The 24,490-nt window shown below is 41.3% G+C and overlaps 1 protein-coding gene across 2 annotated transcripts in view; it reads left to right on the forward strand.

The window, feature by feature from the left end:
• Positions 1 to 24,490, forward strand: part of HLCS (holocarboxylase synthetase) — a 216,857-nt gene that overhangs the window by 5,881 nt on the left and 186,486 nt on the right. For both annotated transcript variants that reach the window (XM_075132835.1, XM_048867137.2), the window contains exons 2-4: positions 12,255 to 12,407; positions 17,868 to 18,030; positions 22,268 to 23,232. In XM_075132835.1, the coding sequence (XP_074988936.1) occupies positions 17,979 to 18,030; positions 22,268 to 23,232 (1,017 nt within the window). In that variant the 5' untranslated portion in view covers positions 12,255 to 12,407; positions 17,868 to 17,978. The remainder of the gene's footprint in view (positions 1 to 12,254; positions 12,408 to 17,867; positions 18,031 to 22,267; positions 23,233 to 24,490) is intronic.

Consider the following 24,490-nt stretch of genomic DNA (forward strand, 5'->3'; position numbering starts at 1 on the left):
TTAACTGGTCAAGGTAAACCACAGACACAAGATTAAGGGTTACTTCAACTAATTAACATATGTTAAAACATAACTTGTCTTGTGTGCTAGTGTGTTAAAACCCTAGTGTAGATGTGCTTTCGATAAAGTCCAGATCACATTCTCATAAGCAAATTAGGGAAATGTGACCTAAATGAAATTACCACAGAGAGGATGGACAACAGATTGCAAAACTGTATTCAAAGTAGTTACCAATAGTTTGCTGTCGCGCTGGAAGGCTATATGTAGTGGGTTCATTCAGGGATTTGTCCTGGGTCTGGTATTAGTCAATGTTTTCATTAAAGTTCATAATGTAATGGAGAATATGCTTACAAAACTGCAGAGGATACTAATCTTGGGGGAAGGGGTTGTTGCAAGCACTTCAGAGCACAGGGTTAAAATTCAGGTACAGTAGAACCCCATTTATCCGACTGTCCATTATCCGCCTCTCTGTATTAAACGAACAACCAGCATGCACCAGTCCAGAAGCGGATGATCACTTCTGTGGCCGCTAGATGGTGCTGCAGCCTCGCACTTTCCCATTCTCCAGATTACCTCAATTTATGATGATCCAATCTGGCCTCGGTCCCAATTAGATTGGATAAAGGAGGTTGTGCTGTAATCCTGAAAAATTGGGGTATTGGTCTGAATCAATAAGATGAAATTCAGTAAAGATGACAAGTGCAAAGTTTGATACTTCTCAGTGTTGTGAGGCACCTTGCTACAACTTGCCTTTAGTGTGAGGAAGCTTTCTCTGAACTGTGGTTCAGCTCCCCAACTCCATATTTTGAGCATGAGTCTGAGAGCCAGGAACTCCTGAAGTCTGTTCCTGGCTTTAACGCTGATTCTTAATTTGAATTTGGTCAAGCTCCGGCATCCCTCTAGCTGTAAAACTGAAAGAATACTTAACTAGCCCATATTGGGCTAGGTCAGGGGTCTCAAACACGTGGCCTGTGGGGTTATTTTCTGTGGTCCGCTAGCTCCCCACTCCCCCCAGCATTTACCTAGAGCAGCTCCAGCCTGGCCCGGCACACGCTGGGGGCAAGGGTAGGCTCCCCGCCTGCCCGCGCTGCTCTGGGAAGTAGCCAGGACCTGGGGGAGGGGGAGCACAGGGGTTTCTGTGTTGCCCTGGCCATGCCTCCAGGCACCGCCCCGAAGCTCCCATCGGCCATGGTTCCCCGTTCCCAGCCAATGGGAGCCGCGGGGAGCGGTGCCTGGAGGCGCGGCCAGGGCAACACACGGACCCCTGTGTCACCCTGCCAGGTTCCAGCCACTTCCCGGAGTGGTGCGGGGGCAGGGCGGGCAGGCGGGGAACCTGCCCTGCCCCTGGTGCATGCTGGAGCCCGCCCCCTCAACCCCCTGCTGCACCCCAACCCCCTGCTCTGAGCCCCCTGCCGCACCCCGCACTCCTCCTGCACCCCAACCCCCTGCCCTGAGCCACCTGCTGCACCCCTCCTGCACCCTGAGGAGGCGGAGTTGGGGTGGGGATTTCGGGGAAGGGGTTGGAATGGGCGCTGGGAAGAGGTGAGGCAGGGGCAGGGCCTCATGGAAGGGGTGGAGTGGGAGCGGGGATCAGTGATACAGCCCTCAGGCCAATGTACTAGTCTTCATGTGGCCCTCGTGGTCATTTGAGTTTGAGACCCCTGGACTAGGTTTTGTGCGACTCAGTTAATGTTTCTTCAGCACCGTATATGAGTGCTAAATTTTATTTATAAATATCCTATTTCTTTCCCCGAACTCTGGTGATGTGGAAGAAGTATACCTGGCATCCTCAGTGCATCCCCCATTCCAAAACGTTGAACACAATACATTTTTCCTTTATTTGATTCTTGTTTTCTAATATTTCAGGGAAATGTAGGTGTATTGAAGGGAAAGCTTCCTGTGACAAATTTAGGTAGTTTTGTGTTAGTCATATTAAGAAGAAATCTTTATGGTTTAAATGACATTTTTGAAATCTTTTTTATATTTCTAAATTAAATTAACTATCCTTGAAAGATGCTGGCTTAATATCCATAAGGGTTGAAGACCTCTATAACCACAACAAACAAACAAAACAAATTTTCCTGAACTGCCCAAATTTCGATCTTGTGGTGGCTATCTCTGATGGCAGTTGTTTCCATGTCATTTCAAAATGTAATTGTTTGCAGAGTCTGCAAGCTGTGAAGCCAAACAATGGCTTTTAGTGATTAAATGTGACACGGACACTCGTTCATTGGGAATTGGACTGAGATCAGTTCGTTTCCGACACATTTTTAATACATTAACTACTAAATGTTGATGGTGAGTTTACAATAGGAGTAGTTCGCCTGAAATTTTGATTGTAAAATGCAACAATTCAGTTTTTCCAAGTTATGTTGTTTAATTATTTATACACAAGGCTACGATTTAGACAGGGAGGTCACGGAATCTGTGACTTCCAGTGACCTCCGTGACTTCAGCCTGTGGGAGCAGGGAGCTGCAGGATCCCCCCACTGCCGGTGGGGGGCAGGGAGCTCCCAGCCGCCTTGAGTGCTGGGGGACCCCCGTGAACTCCTGGCCGCCACGGGTGGTGGGGGCCCCTGGAGCTGCTGGTAGTGGGGCAGTCCCCGAGCTCCTGGCCATCGGGGGCAGCAGGGGAACCCCTGAGCTCCCAGCTTTCACAGGCCCCTGCAGTTGTGGACGGCAGGGATATCCTATAGCTCCCCACCCCCGCAGGGGCACCTCCCAGCTGCTGTGGCCATGGGGGAACCTCCGAGTTCCTGGCCTTCGCGGGCCCCTGGAGCTGCTGGTGGTGGGGGTACCCCGCAGCTCCCAGCTGACACAGGAGGCGGGGGCATTCCATAGCTCCTGGCCCCTACAGGCAGCGTGGGCCCTTGGAGCTGCAGGTGGCAGGGGTATCCCGCAGCCCCTAGCTGCTGCAGGCGGCTCCTAGCCACTGCGCAGCTGCCCCACTTCAGGCAGTGTGGGGACATGTACATCCCCATTGTGTCAGGGATGTTTTTATTAAAGGTCATGGACAGGTCACGGCTTCCATGAATTTTTCTTTTTTGCCCGTGACTGTCTGTGACTTTACGAAGAATATCTGTGACAAAATCCTAGCCTTACTTATACAGTGCTAAAAGTGTGCTAGGCACTTTACAGACAGGTAGGAAGGCAAGATCCATGCAGTAAGGACCTTAGTTTAATACATTACAGAGAAGATAGATGGGACAGGAATATAAGTTAAAGCCATTTAAGGGGCTATGTCTATGTTGTTAATGCTACTCTTTTTTGTTTTGCTTTGTTTTGAATGTTGAGAGGGGTTTTCTGATGTTTTTTGTGCTTCTTCCCTTTCAGGTAGGTACTTGGGACCTATAGGCCTAACAGAAGTATATTGTAAGAAGGAGAGGGTGGAGGCATGGTGAACGATGTCAGATCGAGGCTCCTGGTATAGGTGGGCCATAATCGAAGAAGCTACAGACAAGTGGGTGAAGGATATGAAGGGAGCAGTTACTTAGGCAGGTAGTGCCTTCTTAGTTTAAAAGTGTCTATACTTGTGCTTGCTAAGTGTTAAGAGGTTTAAGACTTGAAGTTAGGTGTGTCTCATTCATTCGGTGGAGAGGTCTGGATTTCTACTTTGAGTTGAGGTCTGTGGTTGGTCATCCTGTAAATTTAGGACTACATGCTACTCAATCCAAAGTGCTGCTCCAGCTCATAACAATGGGAAAATTTCACAAAAACTGAGGAGTAGAATATAGCTTTTACATAGTAACTAAACTTTTAAGCATTAATTTGTTCAGTGCCTTATTGTCACTTTCAGCATCACTCAGTGGGGAAAATATGCCCGCCTTTAGGACCAGCATTATTTCTGCCTTTTTCTCACTCTGTCTACTTTCTCTGTTTTGCATCCTCTATGTTTTTGCTTCTGCAGTTTATTTCCTGCAATAGCTTCACTCGTGATCCATTTCCTAAAACGATCAGCAATGGAAGAGTTGATACCCGTATTTAAATTCCCTCAGTGGGCTTAAGGGTTCACCTCCCATTGACATAAATGGGAGAAGGGAGAGTTCACATTTCTGAGCCATAGTCTATACGAGCACTTACATTGGCAAAATTTTTGTTGCACAGAGGTGTGAAAAAAAACTCCCCTGAGCAACATAAATTTTGCCAGCATAAGAGCTTGTGTGCACAGTACTATGTTGGTAGGAGATTCTCTGCTGTCGGCATAACGTGGCTACATTGGCGCTCTTAAGCTGTATCTACACTGCACTTTCATTGGTAAAACTTTTGTCAGTCAAGGGTGTGAAAAAAGTTTTACTGATGAAGAGGGCTGGGGTGGACAGTGCTCTGTTGGCGGGAGGCGTAAGATGCACAGAGTAGACATAGCCTTATAGCGCCACAGCCGTATTGGTACAGCTGTGTCACTGTAAGCTCGTAAGTGTAGACGTGGCCTTAGTTTGCAGATTCAAATGATGGTAGTGCCTTGGTTTTAGCTCAGTTCACTTTTGGAGGGTTTTCTTTGCAGCATAAGGGCTTGAATATTTTTTGTTTTTAAATGAAAGTTAGATTTTGCAGAATCTGTCCATGCACTATAAGTAGAAAAATTCATCTAGTAGGCTAGGTTAGGCTGGTGGAATGGTTGTGTTAAATTTTATAATTGCATGCTTAAATATGTCCTGATGTTACAATTAGATAAAATTACTGTACAAAATGTTAGGTAAGAAATCACTTTTAAAAATTCAGAGAATTTATACAACAAAAACTAATCCAAAGAAAAATATTTAACACCCAAAGCAACAAAATAAGGAAAAACCTTAATTAAGGAAATGTAATATACCAAGCACAATGGGAGGTTGCCTCAGTTACCTTACCTCACAGTAGCTAAGGTTTATGTCTGTCTTTGATGTTCTTTGCTTTTATGGGTTTGTCTTTATGACTTAAATTTGGGCCCATGTTTAAATTATGTCAAAACAAGTTTTTATAAATTTAAAAGCTAATAGAAATGTTTTTGATAACTTTTTACTGACATTCAAAAGGCTTATTTAAAAACATTTCTATTTCTTGCAAGATTTTTGTTATTTGTTTTGTCTTAGGGCCTAAGAGTCCTGGTAAAGGACCAGACCCCATTGAGGTAGGTGCTTCACAAACACAGAATAAAAAGAGTATCCCTGCCACACAGAGTTTATAATCTAAGTATAAGACAAGAGATGACAGGAAAGTACAGGCAAATAATTTGATGCTATTGGTCAGCCTCACCACACCAGCAGCCTAATTATTAAGTTTTTTGTAGGCATCGCAGAAATAGAGGGTTTAAAGGAGGATAATGATGTAGCTTTGCGGATATTTATGGGCAGCTTTTCCATAGTGTTAGGGGAACATGGGAGAAAGTGTGAAGGTGCTTGTTAGAAAATTTAACAGGCGGACATTGGAGGCTGTTCATGGGCTGATCAGAGAGGTGGGAATTGACAACAATAGTAAATGAGAAGATAGGGAGGTTCATAATCTATGAATGATAGGTTGAGGGAAGGATAGGTCAGGAAGGGTGTTGAAAGTGAAGACAAAGCGTTTTTATTTGAAATGCAAATAGTACAGCACTAAAACTTAATTATAAATAATACTGAAAGTAAATTTTTGACATTCACTGTTCAAGCTAAGAATTGCAAACAGCATATTTGGTTTTAAAATTGGGTTTCTAAAATTATTTTTTGTAAACCTATTTCTGTATTGCATATTAAAATGATTTAAAATGTGAAGTGTCCCTTTAGCCATTAATGATGGTTGTGTCTGCTTTGATATAGATATATAAAAATGTTTAAAATAGTTTGTGTAGTGGTTATATATCCTGTTTATGATACTGAATATTATATATATGTGTGTGGAAAGGAATGTTTCTTAATCTCTCCTTTTTGGTAGCATTCAAATGGTTCTCTGTACGTGGATGATCACTGCAGGTACTGTGACTGTAGTTGTCGCCAACCATTTAAAAAGGAATGTAACTGAAGTGTTTATGAAGCATACTATTGATTAGGTAGAATCCTAGAACTGGAAGGGACCTTGAGAGGTCATCTAGTCCAGTCCCCTGCACTCAAAGCAGGACTAAGTATTATCTAGACTATCTCTGACAGGTGTTTGTCCAACCTGCTCTTAAAAATCCCCAATGATGGAGATTCCACCACCTCCCTAGGCAATTTATTCCAGTGCTTAACCGCTCTGACAGTTAGGAAGTTTTTCCTAATGTCCTACCTAAACTTTCCTTTCTGCAATTTAAGCCCATTGCTTCTTTTCCTATCCTCAGAGGTTAAGAAGAACAGTTTTTCTCCCCCCTCCTTGTAAAAACCTTGTACATACTTGAAAACTGTTATCATGTCTCAGTCTTTTCTCCGGACTAAACAAACCCAGTTTTTTCAGTCTTCCCTCATAGGTAATGTTTTCTAGACCTTTAATCATTTTTGTTGCTCTTCTCTGGACTCTCTCCAATTTATCCATATCTTTCCTGAAATGTGGTGCCCAGAACTGGACACAATACTCCAGTTGAGGCCTAATCAGCGTGGAGTAGAGTGGAAGAATTACTTCTTGTGTCTTGCTTACAGTACTGCTGCTAATACATCCCCGAATGGTATTTGCTTTTTTTGCAACAGCGTTACACTGTTGACGCATATTTAGCTTGTAATCCACTATGACCCCCAGATCCCTTTCCACAGTACTCTGTCCTAGGCAATCAGTTCCCATTTTGTATCTGTGCAACTGATTGTTCCTTCCTAAGTGGAGTACTTCGCATTTCTGCTTACTGAATTTCATCCTATTTACTTCAGACCATTTCTCCAGTTTGTCCAGATCATTTTGAATTTTAATCCTATTTTCCGAAGCACTTGCAACCCTTCCCAGCTTGGTATCGTCTGCGAACTTTATAAGTGTGCTCTCTATGCAGTGGTGGGTTAATGATTTTGCCGCACCTATGCCCTGAAATAATTGCCGCCGCCACATGAACTTGTGAACGGCACTAACGGATACAACAAAGGAATCTATTTTGCGCATTTTTGCTGTCATTTCTTTTTCCCTTTCTTTTGTATAGCATTTTTTTTAACTGAGAAGTAATTAATTTCTTCCTTCGGGTCATATTATTAATGTTTAGGATAGTCGCAAGTATGTTCACTAAATGGCGTCGTGCCATCATTGGTGGTTTCAGTACGCGCTCTGATTGGTAGAATCGCGGCGTCACTGATGCTTCAGTTTGGTGGGCAGTTACAATTATGAACAAACAATGATACAGGCATCCGATGGCCAGTGGGCTTGTGCAAAAATGCCATGATTACAAAAGTGCTGGTATTATAAATTTGCTGCCCCTGCAATTTGCCACCCTAGGCAATAATATGCCATTGTCTCTATACCATTATCTAAATCAGGGATCAGCAACCTTTGGCATGTGGCCCACCAGGGGAAGCCCCCTGGTGGGCCGGTTTGTTTACCTGCTGCGTCTGCAGGTTTGGCTGATCATGGCTCCCACTGGTTGCGGTTCGCCGCCGCAGGCCAATGGGGACTGCGGGAAATGGCGTGGGCCGAGGGATGTGCTAGCCGCGGCTTCCCGCAACCCCCATTGGCCTGGAGCAGCGGACCGCCGCCAGTGGGAGCTGCGATCGGCCGAACCTGTAGACGTGGCAGGTAAACAAAGTGTCCCAACCCGCCAGGGGGTTACCCTGGCGGGCCGCTGGCCAAAGGTTGCTGATCCCTGATCTAAATCAATGAGGATATTGAACAGAACCGATCCCTGTGGGACTCCACTTGTTATGCCTTTCCAGCATGAAGTACTTTTCTCAAGAAGCAGAAAAGCTTTCCTCAAATTACATGGGTCAAGAGGAAATGTTTTCAGTAAGCCATGAAAAGGCTGCCAAATATTGATTGAGTTGGTCCATAAAACAGTCCTTGTTTCTCTGCTCCCTTAGTTGTGAACAGATGCCTTAATACTTGAGTTTTTCTCTTTCAAAAACCATGGCAACAGAATCTCAGGAAAGTTTTATATAGGTGGTTCAGGTTCCAAGAAAGCGTATTCTCCACTTGACTAGAGGTGGTGGGAGTTATGTCTGTTGATTCACAAGATTATTCTGGATTTACTTGCACCATACATTAAGCTTCTCTTAAACAATGTCATTTTTGTCCCCTCTTTGGTTTGGTTTTTGGAAACACAGATGCTCTTCCGTACTTAAATATTAAAGATGGCTGTGTTATAAGCTTCTCGTTTTTGCATTTATAATTTTAAGAGGTTCAGAAATTTGGTCTCAGCCTTCCAGAGAAGTATTTTTCTTATAAAAAATGTTTTTAAAAGTTACTTGCCATTTTTGAGTTGAGTTCCAAAAGAGTTATGACTTTTAATTAGCTTGTCAATTCTTCAGGACATGGGACTATTTCTACCCATGTCTATACGGTGGGCCCTCAAACCTGATTGTAGTGTTATAGCCCTCAAATTTTCAAATGAATATTTCTAAATGTACTCTTTAGAATGGATTCAAATATTACTTAACACTCTTAAAGAGAAAGCTCTTTGCAATCTAATCACTTGGGTTTTTTTCTACATGATTTTTAAGTGCTGATGATGTGACCTATTGGTCACTATCCTCTCTCCAATAGTTACATCATAGGCAGCAGCAATATGGAGTTCTCTACATAGTCCTGAACCTTATGGTGAGGGTAGTTCAATCCTCCTACCTTTGACTCCTCTGAGGCTTTCTGTGATGGGGTTGATTGTCTACTGGGCTCTGAACTGTGATCAGTAGCTTCCTTAATACAAGATATCATAAGGTCGTAAATGGCAGCTTCTCAAGATTACTTCTGACCTTTATCAAACCAAGTGCTTAAGATAATGAAAAGCTTTATAAGCCAATCCTTGTTGACTTTAAAGAGTAGTTATATTGACTCTGCAACTCGCTTTAGTAAAGCAGGCAGGCTTTGGTGATATAACCCATTACTAGTCCCATCAGTTAATTCTTCATTAGACAAGTTAATTAAAAATGTTGAAATATTTTCATTTGCATACAGATTGATTGTACACCCTTAAGGCCTGTGTCAGGGAAGTTCACACTTACTCTATTATGTGACATTAATGAAGATTCACAGCACCTTGTTTGACCTGATTTGCTCCCAGTATGGTTTAGTGCCAAAAAAAGGTCTGTGTAGTTTTGTAATATTAATTATATATTCTGTAAATACAACTGAAAAATAAAGTTATTTCAACCACAAAGAAATTTTAAACACAGTTTTTGGTAGAATAATAACAAATATTAGATGGTTTGCTTAAGTGTTCTGATGTTTCAAATCATTTTTCTACATTGCTTGCTGCTGCTGCTGGATGTAGTTACAATATTTATAAACATGCTCTCAATAAGTTGTAGGATTTTTAAATATTTTTTGCACCTGAAATCATGTGATGTAGAAAGGAGAGAGGATACAGCGTAGTATTGACACATCAGGAAAATGTTTGGCGATTTTTAAAGATGTGTTGATATAAAAAGAGCAAGCCAGATTGTCCGGCTATGCTAGAAGAAGGACAGGGAGGCTGGATGTGGTTTTAATTAGGCTGCAACTTTATTCTTAAAATATCTGGGAGTACCTGGCAGACAAAATTGTACAGTGCTGGTAATTCCGTGATGATTTCCCTAGACTTCTTTCTGTTCCATTCTGGTTCCAGTCATCCTGATGATGGGACCCTACCAACCCCTCATGATGGCTAAGAGCACCAAGAAGAGGGGAAGGTTTGACTCTGTCTGGATGAGGAACTGCCAACTACCCTTGACTACATATGAACGTAGCCACCTCCTTGTTAAAATACGTCCTACCCTTGTTGACCTGAGGGGCTTCAAGGATCCCCACCATACTGTGTTGCAACATGTCAGACCAAATAATTCAGACTCCAGGGAAAAGTTCTAGCCATCTTCCCCAAGTCCCTCTTGGCTTTGAGCATCAAGTCTACCCCTTTGCACATTCCCAAATTTGTTGTCCCCAAGATGAACCACAGTCACATCCAGTGCCTGCTTGTGGGCCACCACAGAGTATAAAACGGGCATCAGCTGGTCCCATAGCGTGCCCATCCTACCAGCCAGCTTGGGATTGCTTTGTCACTGAGGCTCATCTGTGAACCTCCAAGCAACCCGGAAATCTGCCTATGTGCCCAGTAGACAATACTGTGCCCGCAGATCCACACCACCATTTACTTAGCCTGTCTGTGGGTGTCTGAGAGGAAACGTGAGAAAATTACACCTGATTCCCAACCTGCGGTCTCATGTCCATTAGAGAGCCAGTGCCCAATTGCTTGAACTGCCCCAGACCCAGCTGTGTTGCTGCCCTGATCCAGAACGAGTGAGAACCAAATTCATAGAGGACTGGAAGCCCCAACCTCATCAGCCCCTGTCTGAAAATTGTAACAAACTGATATGTGCTTAGTAGACTTGTGTCTCCATGAATAAAGAGGGGCCCTTCCTTAACTGGTCTTATTTCGTAAATGTCGTCACAGGGCAGATCCTGACTGTGCTGCCTTCTTGAAGCATAATGTATTTACCCCAACCTCCCTGGTCTGTCTTTGACAGCCTCGAGGCTCAATCCGTCAACTCCAGAGCCCTTCCTGAAGTATCCATCTGTAGCCCAGCCACTAGTTCGCTGATCCTAAAAACCCCAAATATGCTTTAAGGAATGCAGCCCTGAACAAGGCCACCTCTTGTCCACAAAGACGTGCTCAAGAATTTGCACCAAATCCCTAAGCATATTAACGGTGATGGGACGATGTGCATCACCTGTAAGGGCTATGCTTTGTGATTGACCCATTATACACCTCCAAACTAAAAACCCACTGCAAGGATCAGGGTGACCATGAGGCCTACTGACAACTGTAAGAACCAATAAGCAACTGGAGATGGCTGATGATGGCAGTCTCTGTGTTGCCAATGGCCCTGTATATTGAAACACCTGGTCTTCTGGAATCAGCCACATCATGGACAGGCCCACCCTCTTCTGAAATTGCACAAAATTGTTAAAACTTCTCTCGTGGTTCTTAAATGTTCATGATGCCACCAATCTCTGCACTATACTGAATGGCATCAGATATCAAGGTTCCGGAGTGCTAGCAGCGTCCGTTCAGTTCTATTGCATCATTAACTAAGCTGCCCTGTGGGTATGGCAGGCTATCAAGTGATACTCATCCGGGGCTTTCTTAGGGACCAAGCCCAGGGGAGACACCCACAAGTTCTTTATAGGTAAATGATTGAATGGCCCTGCTGTTCTGCTAGCCTTCAGTTCTTGTGCAATCTTTTTCTTTACGACATGACCTAACCCCGCTAAGGATTTCAGATTTTTGGACATGACATTATTTCTTTCCCCTGTATAGGGGATTCTGAACCCTGAAGTAAACCCTTCCCAATAAATATGTCCTGTCTGTCTTGTTAGGTTAATTCCAAAGGCGAACTCATAAAACCCCAAGCTTAACCAGAGATGGGGCTTTTGGCGAGCCCCCCCCCCTTTCAGCTTGCTCCCCCCTCTCTGCACCTTGAATCCCAGACCCTGTTTCTGTACCTGGGGGCCTGTGGGAGGGACATGATTTACCACCTTCTGCAATCTGTCACCATACTAGGGTCTTCCCCAACCACTGACAGCACGCACATTGCTAATGTGACTTATAGCACATTTTGCAAGCATGTTAACATTTTCAGATACTCCAAAAACACCCACGTTTGTTCAATGCCCAGCAAATGTAATTACGTGTTTCCGGCCTCTGCCAGGGTTGCTGAGGAATGAACAGACCGCTTTCAGTGTGAACACTAACCACAGCATATGATGCAGTGTGTCCCATCTAATCCTACTTTGCGTTGCAGCCTTCAACCTAAACAGTTCATTGTAATTAAATCATTATATTATATGCCTAAATGATTATATCCATATATTTGAATAAAGCTGGGATTCTGCCTCTGCAACAACACCTGCATAAATCAAAAAAGAAGCTTCCCAATTTTCCCATGATCTAGCAAACCTTGACCTCTTGGTGTCATTACCTGCCCTGCTTGCTTTTTGTCACTACCTTCCTATGTAGCAAGAAAATAATAGGTTGGCTTTAAAGCTGTGTTGATACGAAAAGAACCCATATAAGTAATGGGTTAACTGTTTAAATAGGCAAGTTACTGGAAAATTACTGTAATTGGTGAAATCTTAAAAGCTAAATACTTGCTAATTAATGATTATAAAGATACTTCAAAGCAATTTCCAAAATATATTAATGCTTCTTTGTTTCCTGTTTCTTCTAGTCCCTTGATGATTTAAACAAATGGACTCTACTTCTCATATCTCCTTTTATTTATTCTGATAAAATACTTGATGCAGAACATATAGCATTTGTGACTGAAAGTGTTTCTGCCCAGGCAGATGATTTACAGACTATATCTAGTTCCTCAAAAAAGGTGAGTAGTTCTGTTCATTTTTTAAACAAAGTTGTTCTGACAAAGTGTGTTTAAACTATTTAATATATTTTGAAATTTAAAAAAGTTTTATCACATGATATAGGTGGATATAGAAATTGTGCAATAAGGAACAAAATATAACTTCCATCCAGATGATTATACCTACCCTTATTCATTGGATTTATAGCCCACCACTACTGTGTCTATGTCTGGAGCAGCACTGTATTATATTTCAGGATAAAAATCAGAGGCATTTTACTAAGACCTTCATTTCTCAGCAATGCTCTTAAATAGGCTTGTGGATGGTAATTGTAAAAGCAATAGTTTTAAAATAGGAAGAGAGAGAGTAGGTAACAAACAGCCTGATAAAGCTGGCCATCTGGTTATTGTGTTCTGTTAAATTGTAAGGGAGCTAAACACTTAAATACTAAATTTTGGGAGAAATTTGTTCCCCTCCAGGTATGGTGAAGCCATGTAACATGAATGGTAGCACCCCACTTGCACTTCATTGGTGGTGCCTTCTGGTTCGTGTGCCCTCTGTCAGTTCTATTAGGAAAGAAAGATGGTGTTATGATTAAAGCACAGGACTAGGAATCAGGAGATTTGAAATTTTGTTCTGGACTGCCAGACTTCCAGCATGACCTTGGGCAAGTCAGTTAAGGCTTGATTTTCAGATGTGCTGAGCAGCTACAATGCTAGTTGTAGTAAATGAACTACATACAGTGCTTGGAAACTCTTAAAGACCCCTATTCATTAAGATACTTAAGCACGTGCCACACTTTGAGCCTGTGAGTAGTCCCATTGAAAATGCTGAGTTTAGGCCAAAATCAGGCTCTTAATCTGTCCCTCAATTTATCTTTCTGTAAAATAGGGGTAATACTTCACTCAATCAGTCAATTTTATTAGCGTGCATATGACATATATTTTGTGAATACAAACAGAGAAACATACACAATCTAAAACAACTGCAACACCCATATAATACTTTAAATTGTCAATCAGAACCTAATTAAAACACACTCTCTTCTTCAGCACAATGCTAAAAGGACAAAAATTGCCACTGATTAAATTACTACCAAGGACTGAGAAAATACTAAAAACATTCTTTTTGAGATGGTGATAAAGATTATTTTTTGTACCAGAGAGGTAAAATCTAGCCTGCTCTCAGAAGCTGGAGAATTCTACAGTCCAAAAGATGAGGTAGATTTTCCAGCACTCCAGATTTATATGGCTAAAAACAAAGATGTGAAGGAACTTTTCCATATCTACGTTTTATTGAAACAATTTCTAGTGCTGAAATTTGGCCTCTGAACCAAACTTTGGCCCCATAAAAGCTCTGCGATATTGCTTTAGCATTAAAAATTCTTAGCACTGGGGCTGTTCTGTTCCCACCGTATGAGTGTGTAAAACAGAGCACACCTTGAGCAGAGCTAAGGATCTTTTGTTTAAGCCTTTATGATAAGGGGACCAACAGCCTGAATGATGAAACTTTATTCCTAAATAAGTAAAAGAAAAGACTTGTTCTGCAAGGTGATTTTCTGTCTTCAGCCCAATATGTGGAGGGATAATCCAAAAAATCATGACCTTGGCCTTCTTATAATTGAGAACCATATATTGAGAATTACAATAAGAAGAAAAATGAGGTAACAGTTGGAGGCCTCTTAAAGTTTGCAATAAAACAGCCTTGTCATTAGTATATAACGCTGGGATACCCTTTATTTGCAGTGGAGAAAAATTATCTTCCGTTAAAACATACATCACATTGTGAATATATACATTTGAAAAGAAGAGGTGCTAGAAGGCATCCTTGACTTACTCCCTGAGAAGCAGGGAAAACATTAATGTATTCAATGTTGACTTTAGTTCTTACCCTAGCTATATTGCCTTCCTGTAGATTCTCCAAAATATACTGAAGTTTTAGATCGATACCCATCTATCACAGGTATCTGGTCTTTGTGAATAGACTGGATCAGTTGAGCCCAATCTAGCTAATTAAAGAGGGCTGGGCTATACCTGGGTCTATAAAGGGCTACTAATAGGCAGCTGGAAGGGGAGAGGCCTGAGACAGGCTGAGCCCTGTGAGGGAAAGCCACAGTGGAGTGGAGCTAGCTCCTGTGATAAGTCCCTGGAGCAATGGGCCAGGAGCTCAGGGAAGCAGCCCTCTGGCTTCTGTTCCAGGAAGGAAGCACAGCTGACTGACACTGGGAGACTGCCAGGAGCTGGCATGCCAGAGATCCCTGGCGGGGTATCCCTGAAGCCTGGGGCCAAGGCCTGAGTTAAGACTATTTTCTGTTTGTTTGATAACCTGTATTTAAGAAATAAACCTCCTTGAAAAGACTGGTCATGGCAGTGCATGCTTTGGAACTTGGAGAAGTGAACAGCCAGGTGACATGATCATTCTTAATTTCACCCAAAGATTATCTTGGTTAATAGAATCAAATGCCATCTTTAGATCTATGAAAGTGGCAAGTTAGTACTCTCAACCACAGTATAGTTATAAATAATATATACTAGAATAAAACAGTTATCAATTCTGGCTCTACCAGTCCTGAAGTTGGACTGTTCTTCATGTAGTAAACAAGCCTCTAAAGCCCATATTTTCATTTTTGGATAGTAAATATCTAGACTAAATTTTCCCTGCCACATCTAACAGATCGATAGGTATATGAAGCGGAAATCTTTCTGTTCCCTTGTTTTAAAAATAGGAACTATGATACTAAACTTCCAGCCAGCCTGAATCCTTCTAGTGTGATTAATGACTGTCAATAATTTAGTTGAGACCGAAGACCACCAAGCAGGAGTCTGCTGAAGGACTTCAGTGGGGAGAAGATCTTCCTCTGAAGCTGTTTTCTGTCATTGGGCTAAAATAAAAGACATCGGTGTCTGCTATTGAAGGCCAGAGTAGTAAATCAGAGAGAGGATTCCTCCTTTCATCTACTATAGTAGAATTAGGTTTAAAAAAAAAAAAAACTGGTTGAGGGGCGTCATTAAAGACCTGGCCAAAATGTGCTGTTCAGGCTTTATCATTAATATGGGTTCCTCAAACAATCTCTAAGACAAATGCCTACCCACTGCAAGACCACACACAACTGAGGGAAGGGTGGAGTAGAGCTTTGTCTTCAAATCGGGGCCATCCTGCTATTCTCAAAAAAGTGGGAGAGAGGACTCCTTCCTCACTCCATCTCGTCTGCCACTAAGCGATCACTGCTGTGATATTGCAGCTGTCTACAAAGGGGAGAGGGTGAGCTCCTCTCCAAATTCATCAGTGCCAACCACTCTCAACTTCAAAGTTCTGTTTAAACTTCATGAACTCCCACTAGGAAAGAGAGACTCCATACCAATCACACCTCACTCCAACATAGATGATATTACTACCTGCAGAGCTCCCAGGGAGGGAGACTCCTCCCTAAAACTCTTTTCTCCACAGTCTTCACCTCCTCCAGTAAATTCAAACTCCAAGGTTCACTACTTTTGCCATTCCATCTCTCCAGACTCTCCAAGGTTACAGAGCATTATTACTACATTAAGGAAGCTTCTGCTTATTCACTCAGAGCAGCACAGATTCCCAGAAGCTTCTCCACTACTTCCTGCCTGTGTGGTCTGGGCCCCTCAGATGCTGCTCTCAGTTTACCCCTATGGGCAGCTCCTCCTTCCTGGCGGTGAGCTCATCAGTAATGAGTGGGTTCACTTCACTTCCCATCCTCCTAACTAGTGGCTTCTGAGCCTCAATCAACCCCAGGGTCTGGTGCACACCTTCCCTTACTTGGTAGTTTAAGGAAGGCTACCACACACCAGGGCTCCTGTCTCCAGTCAGGCTTCTGCCCTAATGCCCTTTGTAAGATAGATGAGTAAAGTATTGAAGCTAAATTTGTAATGTTTATAAAGTGCTTTGAGGTCCTCCAGGGATAAAAGACACTAAAATATAAAGTAGAAGTATTAGAAATGTGACAGGGACAATATCCTGTGATAAAGACAAACCTTATGGAATTAAGATAAACTTTATTGAATTAGGTTAAATATCTTTGGGGTCCATTGTGTGAAAAATGCAGTTGTGTATGTGTTATTTTAGAGTTTTATGTAACTCTTTTAGGGGGAGGGGAATGCTAATATAATTCCGCTGGTTGTCAGCCCTTTGAAGCCAAACCCTGGGGAGATTTGCATATACTAGATCAAACTGGATTCTACAGGGACCAACAGACAAAAGCCAGATTTTTGGATAAATAGCCTGGTTTTATACAAGTTCAGGACCTTCTTCCTGATCCAGCAAACAGACAGGACCCCTGGTTTGTGGAGGGCCTCCCTCTTTAGGGAAGGGTTTGGAAAGAATGGACCTACTGAGGTCCCCTAAGACTCTGTGCTAGTGTTGAGCTTAAGCTGTGATGAACTTGAAAACACAAGGAAACCCCTTGGGTAGGGGTTTGAAGGACTGCTCCTGCCAGAGCCCATGTTAGGGTTGGAGTGAACTCTGGTAAACTTATTAACATGTATGTAGGGTCTCTTTCTGCCTTGAAGATGTTTTCTCTGTAGTGCTTTTATCTTAAGAATAAAAGAGGCTTGAAACTGTGCGTCTTTTGTGTGTTAGAATTTTTCTCCCTTTGATAGGAGATTTTTCAAAAGTTTATAAAATGACTTGCTGACTAATTTAATCCACGTGGCTTACTTTTTGCTGCTTGCCCCTGAATCCGTTATGTAATTTTTGTATTTGAAAGGCCATGTCAGTGGTGTATTTAAGTGTTAGAGCAAGTGAAGAGCTTCAGCTGTAGAATACAGTGCTTTCCATGCTGCTTACTCTAGGAAGTCCTTTTGTGTGTGCTACCCAGGATTTCCGAAGCTTTGATCTCTGGGAAAGAAGTATTTGTTCCACTCTTCTTTCTTCTCAGAACTGTTTAGAAGTGCTCTTGTTTACCTTTGTCAAGACTGAATGGAAGTTAGGTAACACCTGATACTTCGTACAAGACGTGACCCTTCTTTGATAAGATTGTTTTGGATGTACTTTTGAGCTTATGTACTGACATTCTTAGCCACAGAGGATGCACTATGTGCAGAAATGTCAGTTGGAATTGGGAACTCTATCTGTGTTTATTCCAGGGTAAAATTAATTGCAGTGGTTACTTTTTTTTTTTTTTTTTTTTTATTTAGAGACAACATGGTTTTAAGGAAACTGGTTTTGAAAATGATATATTCAGTGATCTCCCTTGGGATACAGAATTTTTTTTTAAAGATCAGTCCTTTTTGAACTGATGTTTGTCACAGAGTGTTTGAATTGTGCTAACTTTATTATTTATGTTTAAGTTAATATTCTGTTTCTGCAACAGAGAATATTTTAGACTGTCTCTTTTTAGACTATAAACTCTTCAGGGTAGAAATATCACCTTTGTTTAGTAACGCATGTTCATGGAATTGTATTTTTTTAATTGACCTCTTCTTTAGAATGGGAAAATATGTTTTTTATCTTCTTAGGTTATAAAGTGGTCAGACTGTTGTTCACCTTTGGCCTATAAACCCGGAGAACCTTATAAATTAATTGCTGAAGCAAGTGTGGATAACTTCAGTAACCTTGGAATAGCATTCATGGAAGACAGACTTCAAATGGATAATGGAATGGTGCCACGAAAGATTGTTTGTAAGTATCTTCACAGAACACTTCAGTTTTAGTGAAGTATCTTATTGTTTCACTTATTCTAAGTCTCCTAATGAGTTCAGTGCATCTAAACACAAAAATATATGCTTTTACTTTGGCATAGGAATAATTGTTACACTGTCATCAGAGGCAGTCTCATTTTAAAGGGCAGCTGTATTTTAAATTTAATGCCAAATATAAAGAATGTTTAAAAATGTATTTAGACTGCTGTTTCTGAGGTTTTTTTTTTTTGCATTTGTAATATGCGTTGTCAGAATGACAGTTGAAAAAGTAATTGAATATCTTTGAAACTGTATGTAAATGTTTTTCTTATTCTAGTTATTACTGCTTCATAAACAAACCAATAGTTAATGCCACCATTGACTGCAAAAATTTAAGCTTATTAAGGTAAAGTCCCAGAGTATCCCAGGTATTACTATATAACTCTCTAGAAAGGTTAGTATAAACAGCACAAAGATAAGGAGTACTTGTGGCACCTTAGAGACTAACAAATGTATTTGAGCATAAGCTTTCGTGAAACCTATCACAAAGATAGTAACTTTTCTTCCTCTTTTTCCCTTGTTCTTCCTATTTCGTCTGCTCAGAAATACATTTACTTTCTTTGCACTTCCACTTTTTTTTTGTTAATTTAAACCAACTTCTGTTGCTTTTTTTATTCCTGCTTTCTGGGTCCTGACCTCTCTTCCAGCCCAAGACATTTGGGCTATGCTGCTCCTCCTGCAGACCAGTGGCAGTTCAGATTTTTCTATCCCCTTTTTCCCTTGTCAGTTTTTTTTTTTTTGCCTCCATCGGCATAAAGAAAGGTGTGGTTCAGTGCTTCCATCTTATCCAATATAATCCTAGGTTTTGTCGGTCAGTTTTGAACAGCAGTGAGCAATGTCTCTGTCCCTTTTCTCCCTCAGGGGACTGATATTTTTCTAGTGGTACTTTTCTCATTTTTCACCTTCCCCAATCATGGTGTAACAGCTGAAAAGATTATGCATCTGGGAGGAGACTCACTCAGGAGTAGCAGAAGAGATACCATGCTAGAGCTGCTCTCAACCTGTTTTGTTAGGAAGCCTTGTTTTCTCAGGAAAAGGGGTCCAAAGCCTGGATGGCTTGCTGAAACCTTCACATACCCTCATATGGAATTGAAATCCTGAGTACCCACAGTTAACGCTGACTTTTGTGGAAGTTATGGTGGTTTGTTCTCTCTGAAAACCGCATCTTAAGTGTTTCAAGTTAGGCACCAAAAATCTAAGGTTTTTGAAACTAGCATACGCTTGTGAAAATTTGTCCTGTATGAATTATCAAAAGTTACAATAAACCACTGACAGAGCTGGGAACAGAATATTTGACTCCTGATTGTGGTAAGAACATAAGAATGGCCTTACTGAGTCAGACCAGTGGTCCATTTAGCTCAATATCCTGTCTTCCAACAATGGCCAGACACATCAGAAGGAATAAACAGAACAGGGCAATTTATCAAGTGATCTATCCTCTGTTGTCCAGTCCTAGCTTCTGTCAGTTGGAGGTTTAGGGACACTCAAAGTATGCGGTTATGTTCCTGACTGTCTTGGCTAATAGCCATTGGTGGACCTATCTTCCATGAACTTACCTAATTCTCTTTTAAACTCAGTTATACTTTTGGCCTTCACAACATCCCCTGGCAATGAGTTCCCCAGGTTGACTGTATGTTGTTTCAAGAAATAGTCCCTGATGTTTGTTTTAAACCTCTGCCTATTAATTATTTCAGGTTCTCGTGTTATGTGAACATGTGAATAACAGTTCCCTATTCACTTTCTCCACACCATTCATGATTTTATAGACCTCTATCGTATCCCCCTTAGTTGTCTCTTTTCTAAACTGAACAGTTCCAGTTTTTTAAATCTCTCCTCATATGAAACCTGTTTCATATGCCTAATCATTTTAGTTGCTCTTCTCTGCACCTTTTCCAGTTCTAATATATCTTTTTTGAGATGGTGTGACCAGAACTGCACACAGTAATCAAGGTGTGGGCATACCAAGGACTTTTATAGAGGCATTATGATATTTTCTGTCTGTTTATATATCACTTTCCTAATGGTTCCTAACCATTAGTCTTTTTTGGCTGCCACCTGCACATTGAGCAGATGTAGATAGTTCTCTGAAAACTATAATTCCAAGACCTTTTTTGAGTGGTAAAAGCTAATATAGACTCCATCATTTTGTATGCATAGTTGGCATTGTGTTTTCCAGCATGCATTACTTTGTATTTATCAACATTGAATTTCATCTGTCATTTTTTTGCAGTCATCTAGTTTTGTGAGATCCTGTGACAAAATACACTCTGCTGTAATTACCTTAACAAGGCATACTTTATACAAAGAGATCATTTGAAAACTCATCATTTTCTGTTCATTATTGCCCTGGTAAAATGTGTGGCAACATTGTATGTGAACTTATAAGATTTCCCTATATAGTGGTGGTAATACATGTTCCAAACCCCAGTGCCCTGCCCGAACAGAATTTGGCAAACGTGTCTTTCCTAAACATAGGAATATGTGCTCTTCTTAATTTTGCATTTAGAAGTAAACCGTGTTATCAGGCAGGTAAGCAAAATAAAGGAAGTTCAAACAGGTGAAAAAGCCAGCAGGGAATATCCTTCCACACAGACTCTTTGGCTCCAGGTTCTTAGCTGGAATTGTTTCTCAAGTGAGGGACTGAAATTATAAAAGGAAGGTACAAACATCCCAAGGTACACCCCCCCCCGCCATCGCATTTGCTGTACCTGAAGAGACAAAGGAACAGCGGTTGGACTCTGAGGAAGAGGTCCTCACCTGAGAGTTTGGTCAGTAATCTGCTGGAGCATGTGGTGAAAAAATTTTGTTTTGGAAGTAAGAGAGTTTCTTAAGTAGATACCAGTAAGCATTTTACGCCTCATTGCTTGTTGTTAATAAACTGGTTTTATTGCTTTATCTAATCCAGTTTGTTTAGATTAAAGTATCTGGGTAACTCCATGTGAGGTAACAAGTTGTGTGTATGTTAGTCCCTTAAGGGAATAATGGACTCAATACATTTGCCCTGTCCAGGAGGGGGCTGGGCGGCACAGGACATACATTTCTGCGGGAAAATCTGAGGCTGGGAGTGTGTGGTGGTCACCTGTTGGTAAACTTTAAGGCTGGTAAGAACCAAGATCTGGTTGGCTGCAGCACCCACTGACCTAGCTGGGAGTGCCTACATGCTGAAGGCTGTTTGTGAGCAGCAAACCATAATAAAGGGCACCACAGGTTACAGGGCAGGGGTGACACAGCTACTCATTAGTCTGGATTGTACCATGGTGTGTCACAGATCCCTGTGTACCTCTTTGCTTTCAGCTTAACAATTTTGAGTAATTTTGTATTGTCTGCAAACTTTGTCACCTTATTTTTTTACTCCCTTTTCCAGATCATTTATGAATATGTTGAACAGTTCAGTTCCCAGTACAGATCCTCAGGCACCCTGCTGTTTACGTGTCTCCACTGCAAAAACTGACTGTTTGTTCCTATCTTTTTTGTTTTCTATCCTTTAACCAGTTAGGGGTCCATGAGAGGATCTTTCCTCTCCTCCCATGACTGCCTACTTTGCTTAAGAGCCATAAGTGGTCTCTAACTGCCAGATACGTTCTCCTAGGGATTTACAAAATAGACTTACTCTTTATGTTTCAGGAGAAGTAGGGCCTTAGTGTCTAAAAGGAGGCAACTTTTTAGGAGTGTAAGTCTGTGTTTCTCAACCTCTTCAGACCTCTGTGCCCCTTTCAGGAGGCTGATTTGTCTTGTGTCCCCCCACATTTCACCTCACTTAAAAACTTTGCATAGAGAATCAGACATCAAAATACAAAAGTGTCACAGCAAACTGTTACTGAAAAATTGCTTACTTTCTCATTTTTACCATACAGTTATAAAATACATCAACTGGAATATAAATATTGTATTTACATTTCAGTGTGTAATATATAGAGCAGTATAAACACATCATTGTCTGTATGAAATTTTAGCTTGTACTGAGTTTTAGTGCTTTTTATGTAGCCTATTGTAAAACCAGTCAAATATCTAGATGAGTTGATGTACCCCAGAGGTATGCATACCCCTGGTTGAGAACGACTAGTGTAAGTGATTTATCAGGAAACTAAATCTAACGCCAAATTACATACTAGGGGTAGTGACATTCAACATTGCTATTTTTGTACAGCTTTTAACTTGTTTCTTTTGAAATCTCTCAGCTATCCATTTACAGGAATCTGCTCTAAAGGAGCTCAAGCGGATGGCTGCACCTACAGAAGAGAAGAATAGCACTAATAGCATACACATGGATGAAATGACCCCTGCTCCTCCATTTGCAGCTGCAACTAAACAAGGATCAACGTCAACTGATTCTACAGGAGGTGGTGACCAGGAGGTGAGAGAAGAGAAATCCAGGCTGGAGAAAAGAAGTGAGTCTCATGATGAGCCTAATAACCTATGTGAAAGGGAGACAAGTACTGGTAAACATCACCACCTGCACCTTTCCAGCTGCCATGAATGCTTTGAACTTGAAAACAGCACCATTGAGTCAGTCAGATATGCTTCATCAGAAAACATTCCAGAACTTCCTGATGATTGCAGTGCTAGCGTGGAAGAAGTTACTGATGGCTGTCTGGCAAGAGAACTAAGAAGGATAAACCTCACTGGGAAGACTCCCAATGTTTTAATTTATGTGGGCTCTGACCCTATGAAAATCAAATTTGAGAAGATAAAATCAGTGCTCAAGGAGTGCATTCATACAGACAGCTACACCATCTACCAGCTGGTAGAGGAACAAGTTCTGAAAGCTCCCTGGCTTGATAACTCATTGTTGTTGGTTATTGCCACAGAGGAACCCATTTCTAAGGACAATCACAAACAGTTCCTGACCTACTTGTCAAGAGGTGGGAAGATTTTAGGACTTTCTGCCTCTTTTACATTTGGCAGTATACAGATAAGGAGCAAAAGTGAACTGAAGAAGACCATCCAAGAATTAGTGTTCTATAAAGCAGATAACAGTGAAGTTAAATTAAACCTTCTGACCAGTGGCAGTGTTTTTGAGCAAGAGGCTAAAGAAAATCACAGCCAAGTGAAGTCGTTGAGTCACTTAAGTAATACAGATAAAGATATGATCATTGTTCACCTGCCATATGGAGATTGTGGAGGAGAAGCCATTCTGTGTCAGGTACTGTGTGTAAGAAGACTTAAGTTGTTTATTGCATTGTATAACATGCTTATTATGGTGTGCTCCTAGATTTCAACTGACCTCCATTATAAGTTCATTTTTGATGCCTCTCTGAAGTCCACAGACAGGAATACCTGCCTCAAATTTGGTAGGCTAGGCAAAGGACTGAGGCAGAGTTTTTTACCTAGTTTGAAGTTATTTGTACACAGGATTCCTGAATTATGGGACTCGGGTCATTAGAGTAGGAAAATAACCTTTTGTCCATTTGTAGCAAAATAGAAGGAGGGAAATAAAAAATGTAGTTTATTGGGCTTACCTTGTTGAGTTCTGGTGTAGAGAACCAAATGAAACAGAAATACAAGAATATAAACCTTAGAAATGGGCAACCTTTACCCTTATTTTAATTATAGGACAGATGTTTTTTTTGGGACTCAAGACTTAAGTGTAGATGTTTATTCTTCTGGTAATATGAGTAATCTTGCAATTACTCCAGAAAACTTCATCAGGGCTTCTCCAAGGTGCTTTCCCCTCACCAGGGCTCTACAGGATGAAGAGATGACAAGTTTCCTTTGAACTCACTGAGCCAAAGGCAAATCCCAACATTCCTTGTTTACAGTAGCTGTCAGATTCGCCCTTAGCAGTTTTTAATCAGTCACCTTCCCATATGTCTATTGTCATAACTTTCCCACCTAAATGTATGGAAAAGGGCATTTTGGGACATTTCGTGTCTTAGGTATGCAATGATCAGCTTTACTGCATGTCTCCCAGTATTAAAATATCCTTTTTAAAGCTGTACACGTTTGCCAGTATTACTCCTGAGTGTCACTGCCAAAAGACTATGGCATCTTGGGAAAACCAGGTTATGTAGATCAAATGTTACAGTTTTGTATAACAATTTCTGTCACCCATGTGTTGGGTACTTGAAGTAGAAAATTGATTAGGTACTGTTACTATCCATTTCTTTAAGTTGCATGGTAAAACCTGTTTTGTTGTAGCATTTAAATGACCCCTCTCCTCTAATAAAATTTAATACTGCAGTGAGTTTCCTGAGAAAAAGGGCAATGTGGGGTAGCTTCGGAAATCCGATTAAAAGGATTAGAATATCATTTATGATTTTTACTTGAGTTCCAGTCTGCATCTGAAAAGGTGTATTGTTGTTCTCTTCATGGCTATATTGATAAGAGTATTGACAGTGACATCAACCATTAAATATTCAGAGTCACAGGGTAGTTATTTCCCTCTTCTGCACTGGTCTAGT

The sequence above is a fragment of the Caretta caretta genome, chromosome 1 (assembly GCF_965140235.1).
Source record: "Caretta caretta isolate rCarCar2 chromosome 1, rCarCar1.hap1, whole genome shotgun sequence".
NCBI lineage: Eukaryota > Metazoa > Chordata > Testudines > Cheloniidae > Caretta > Caretta caretta.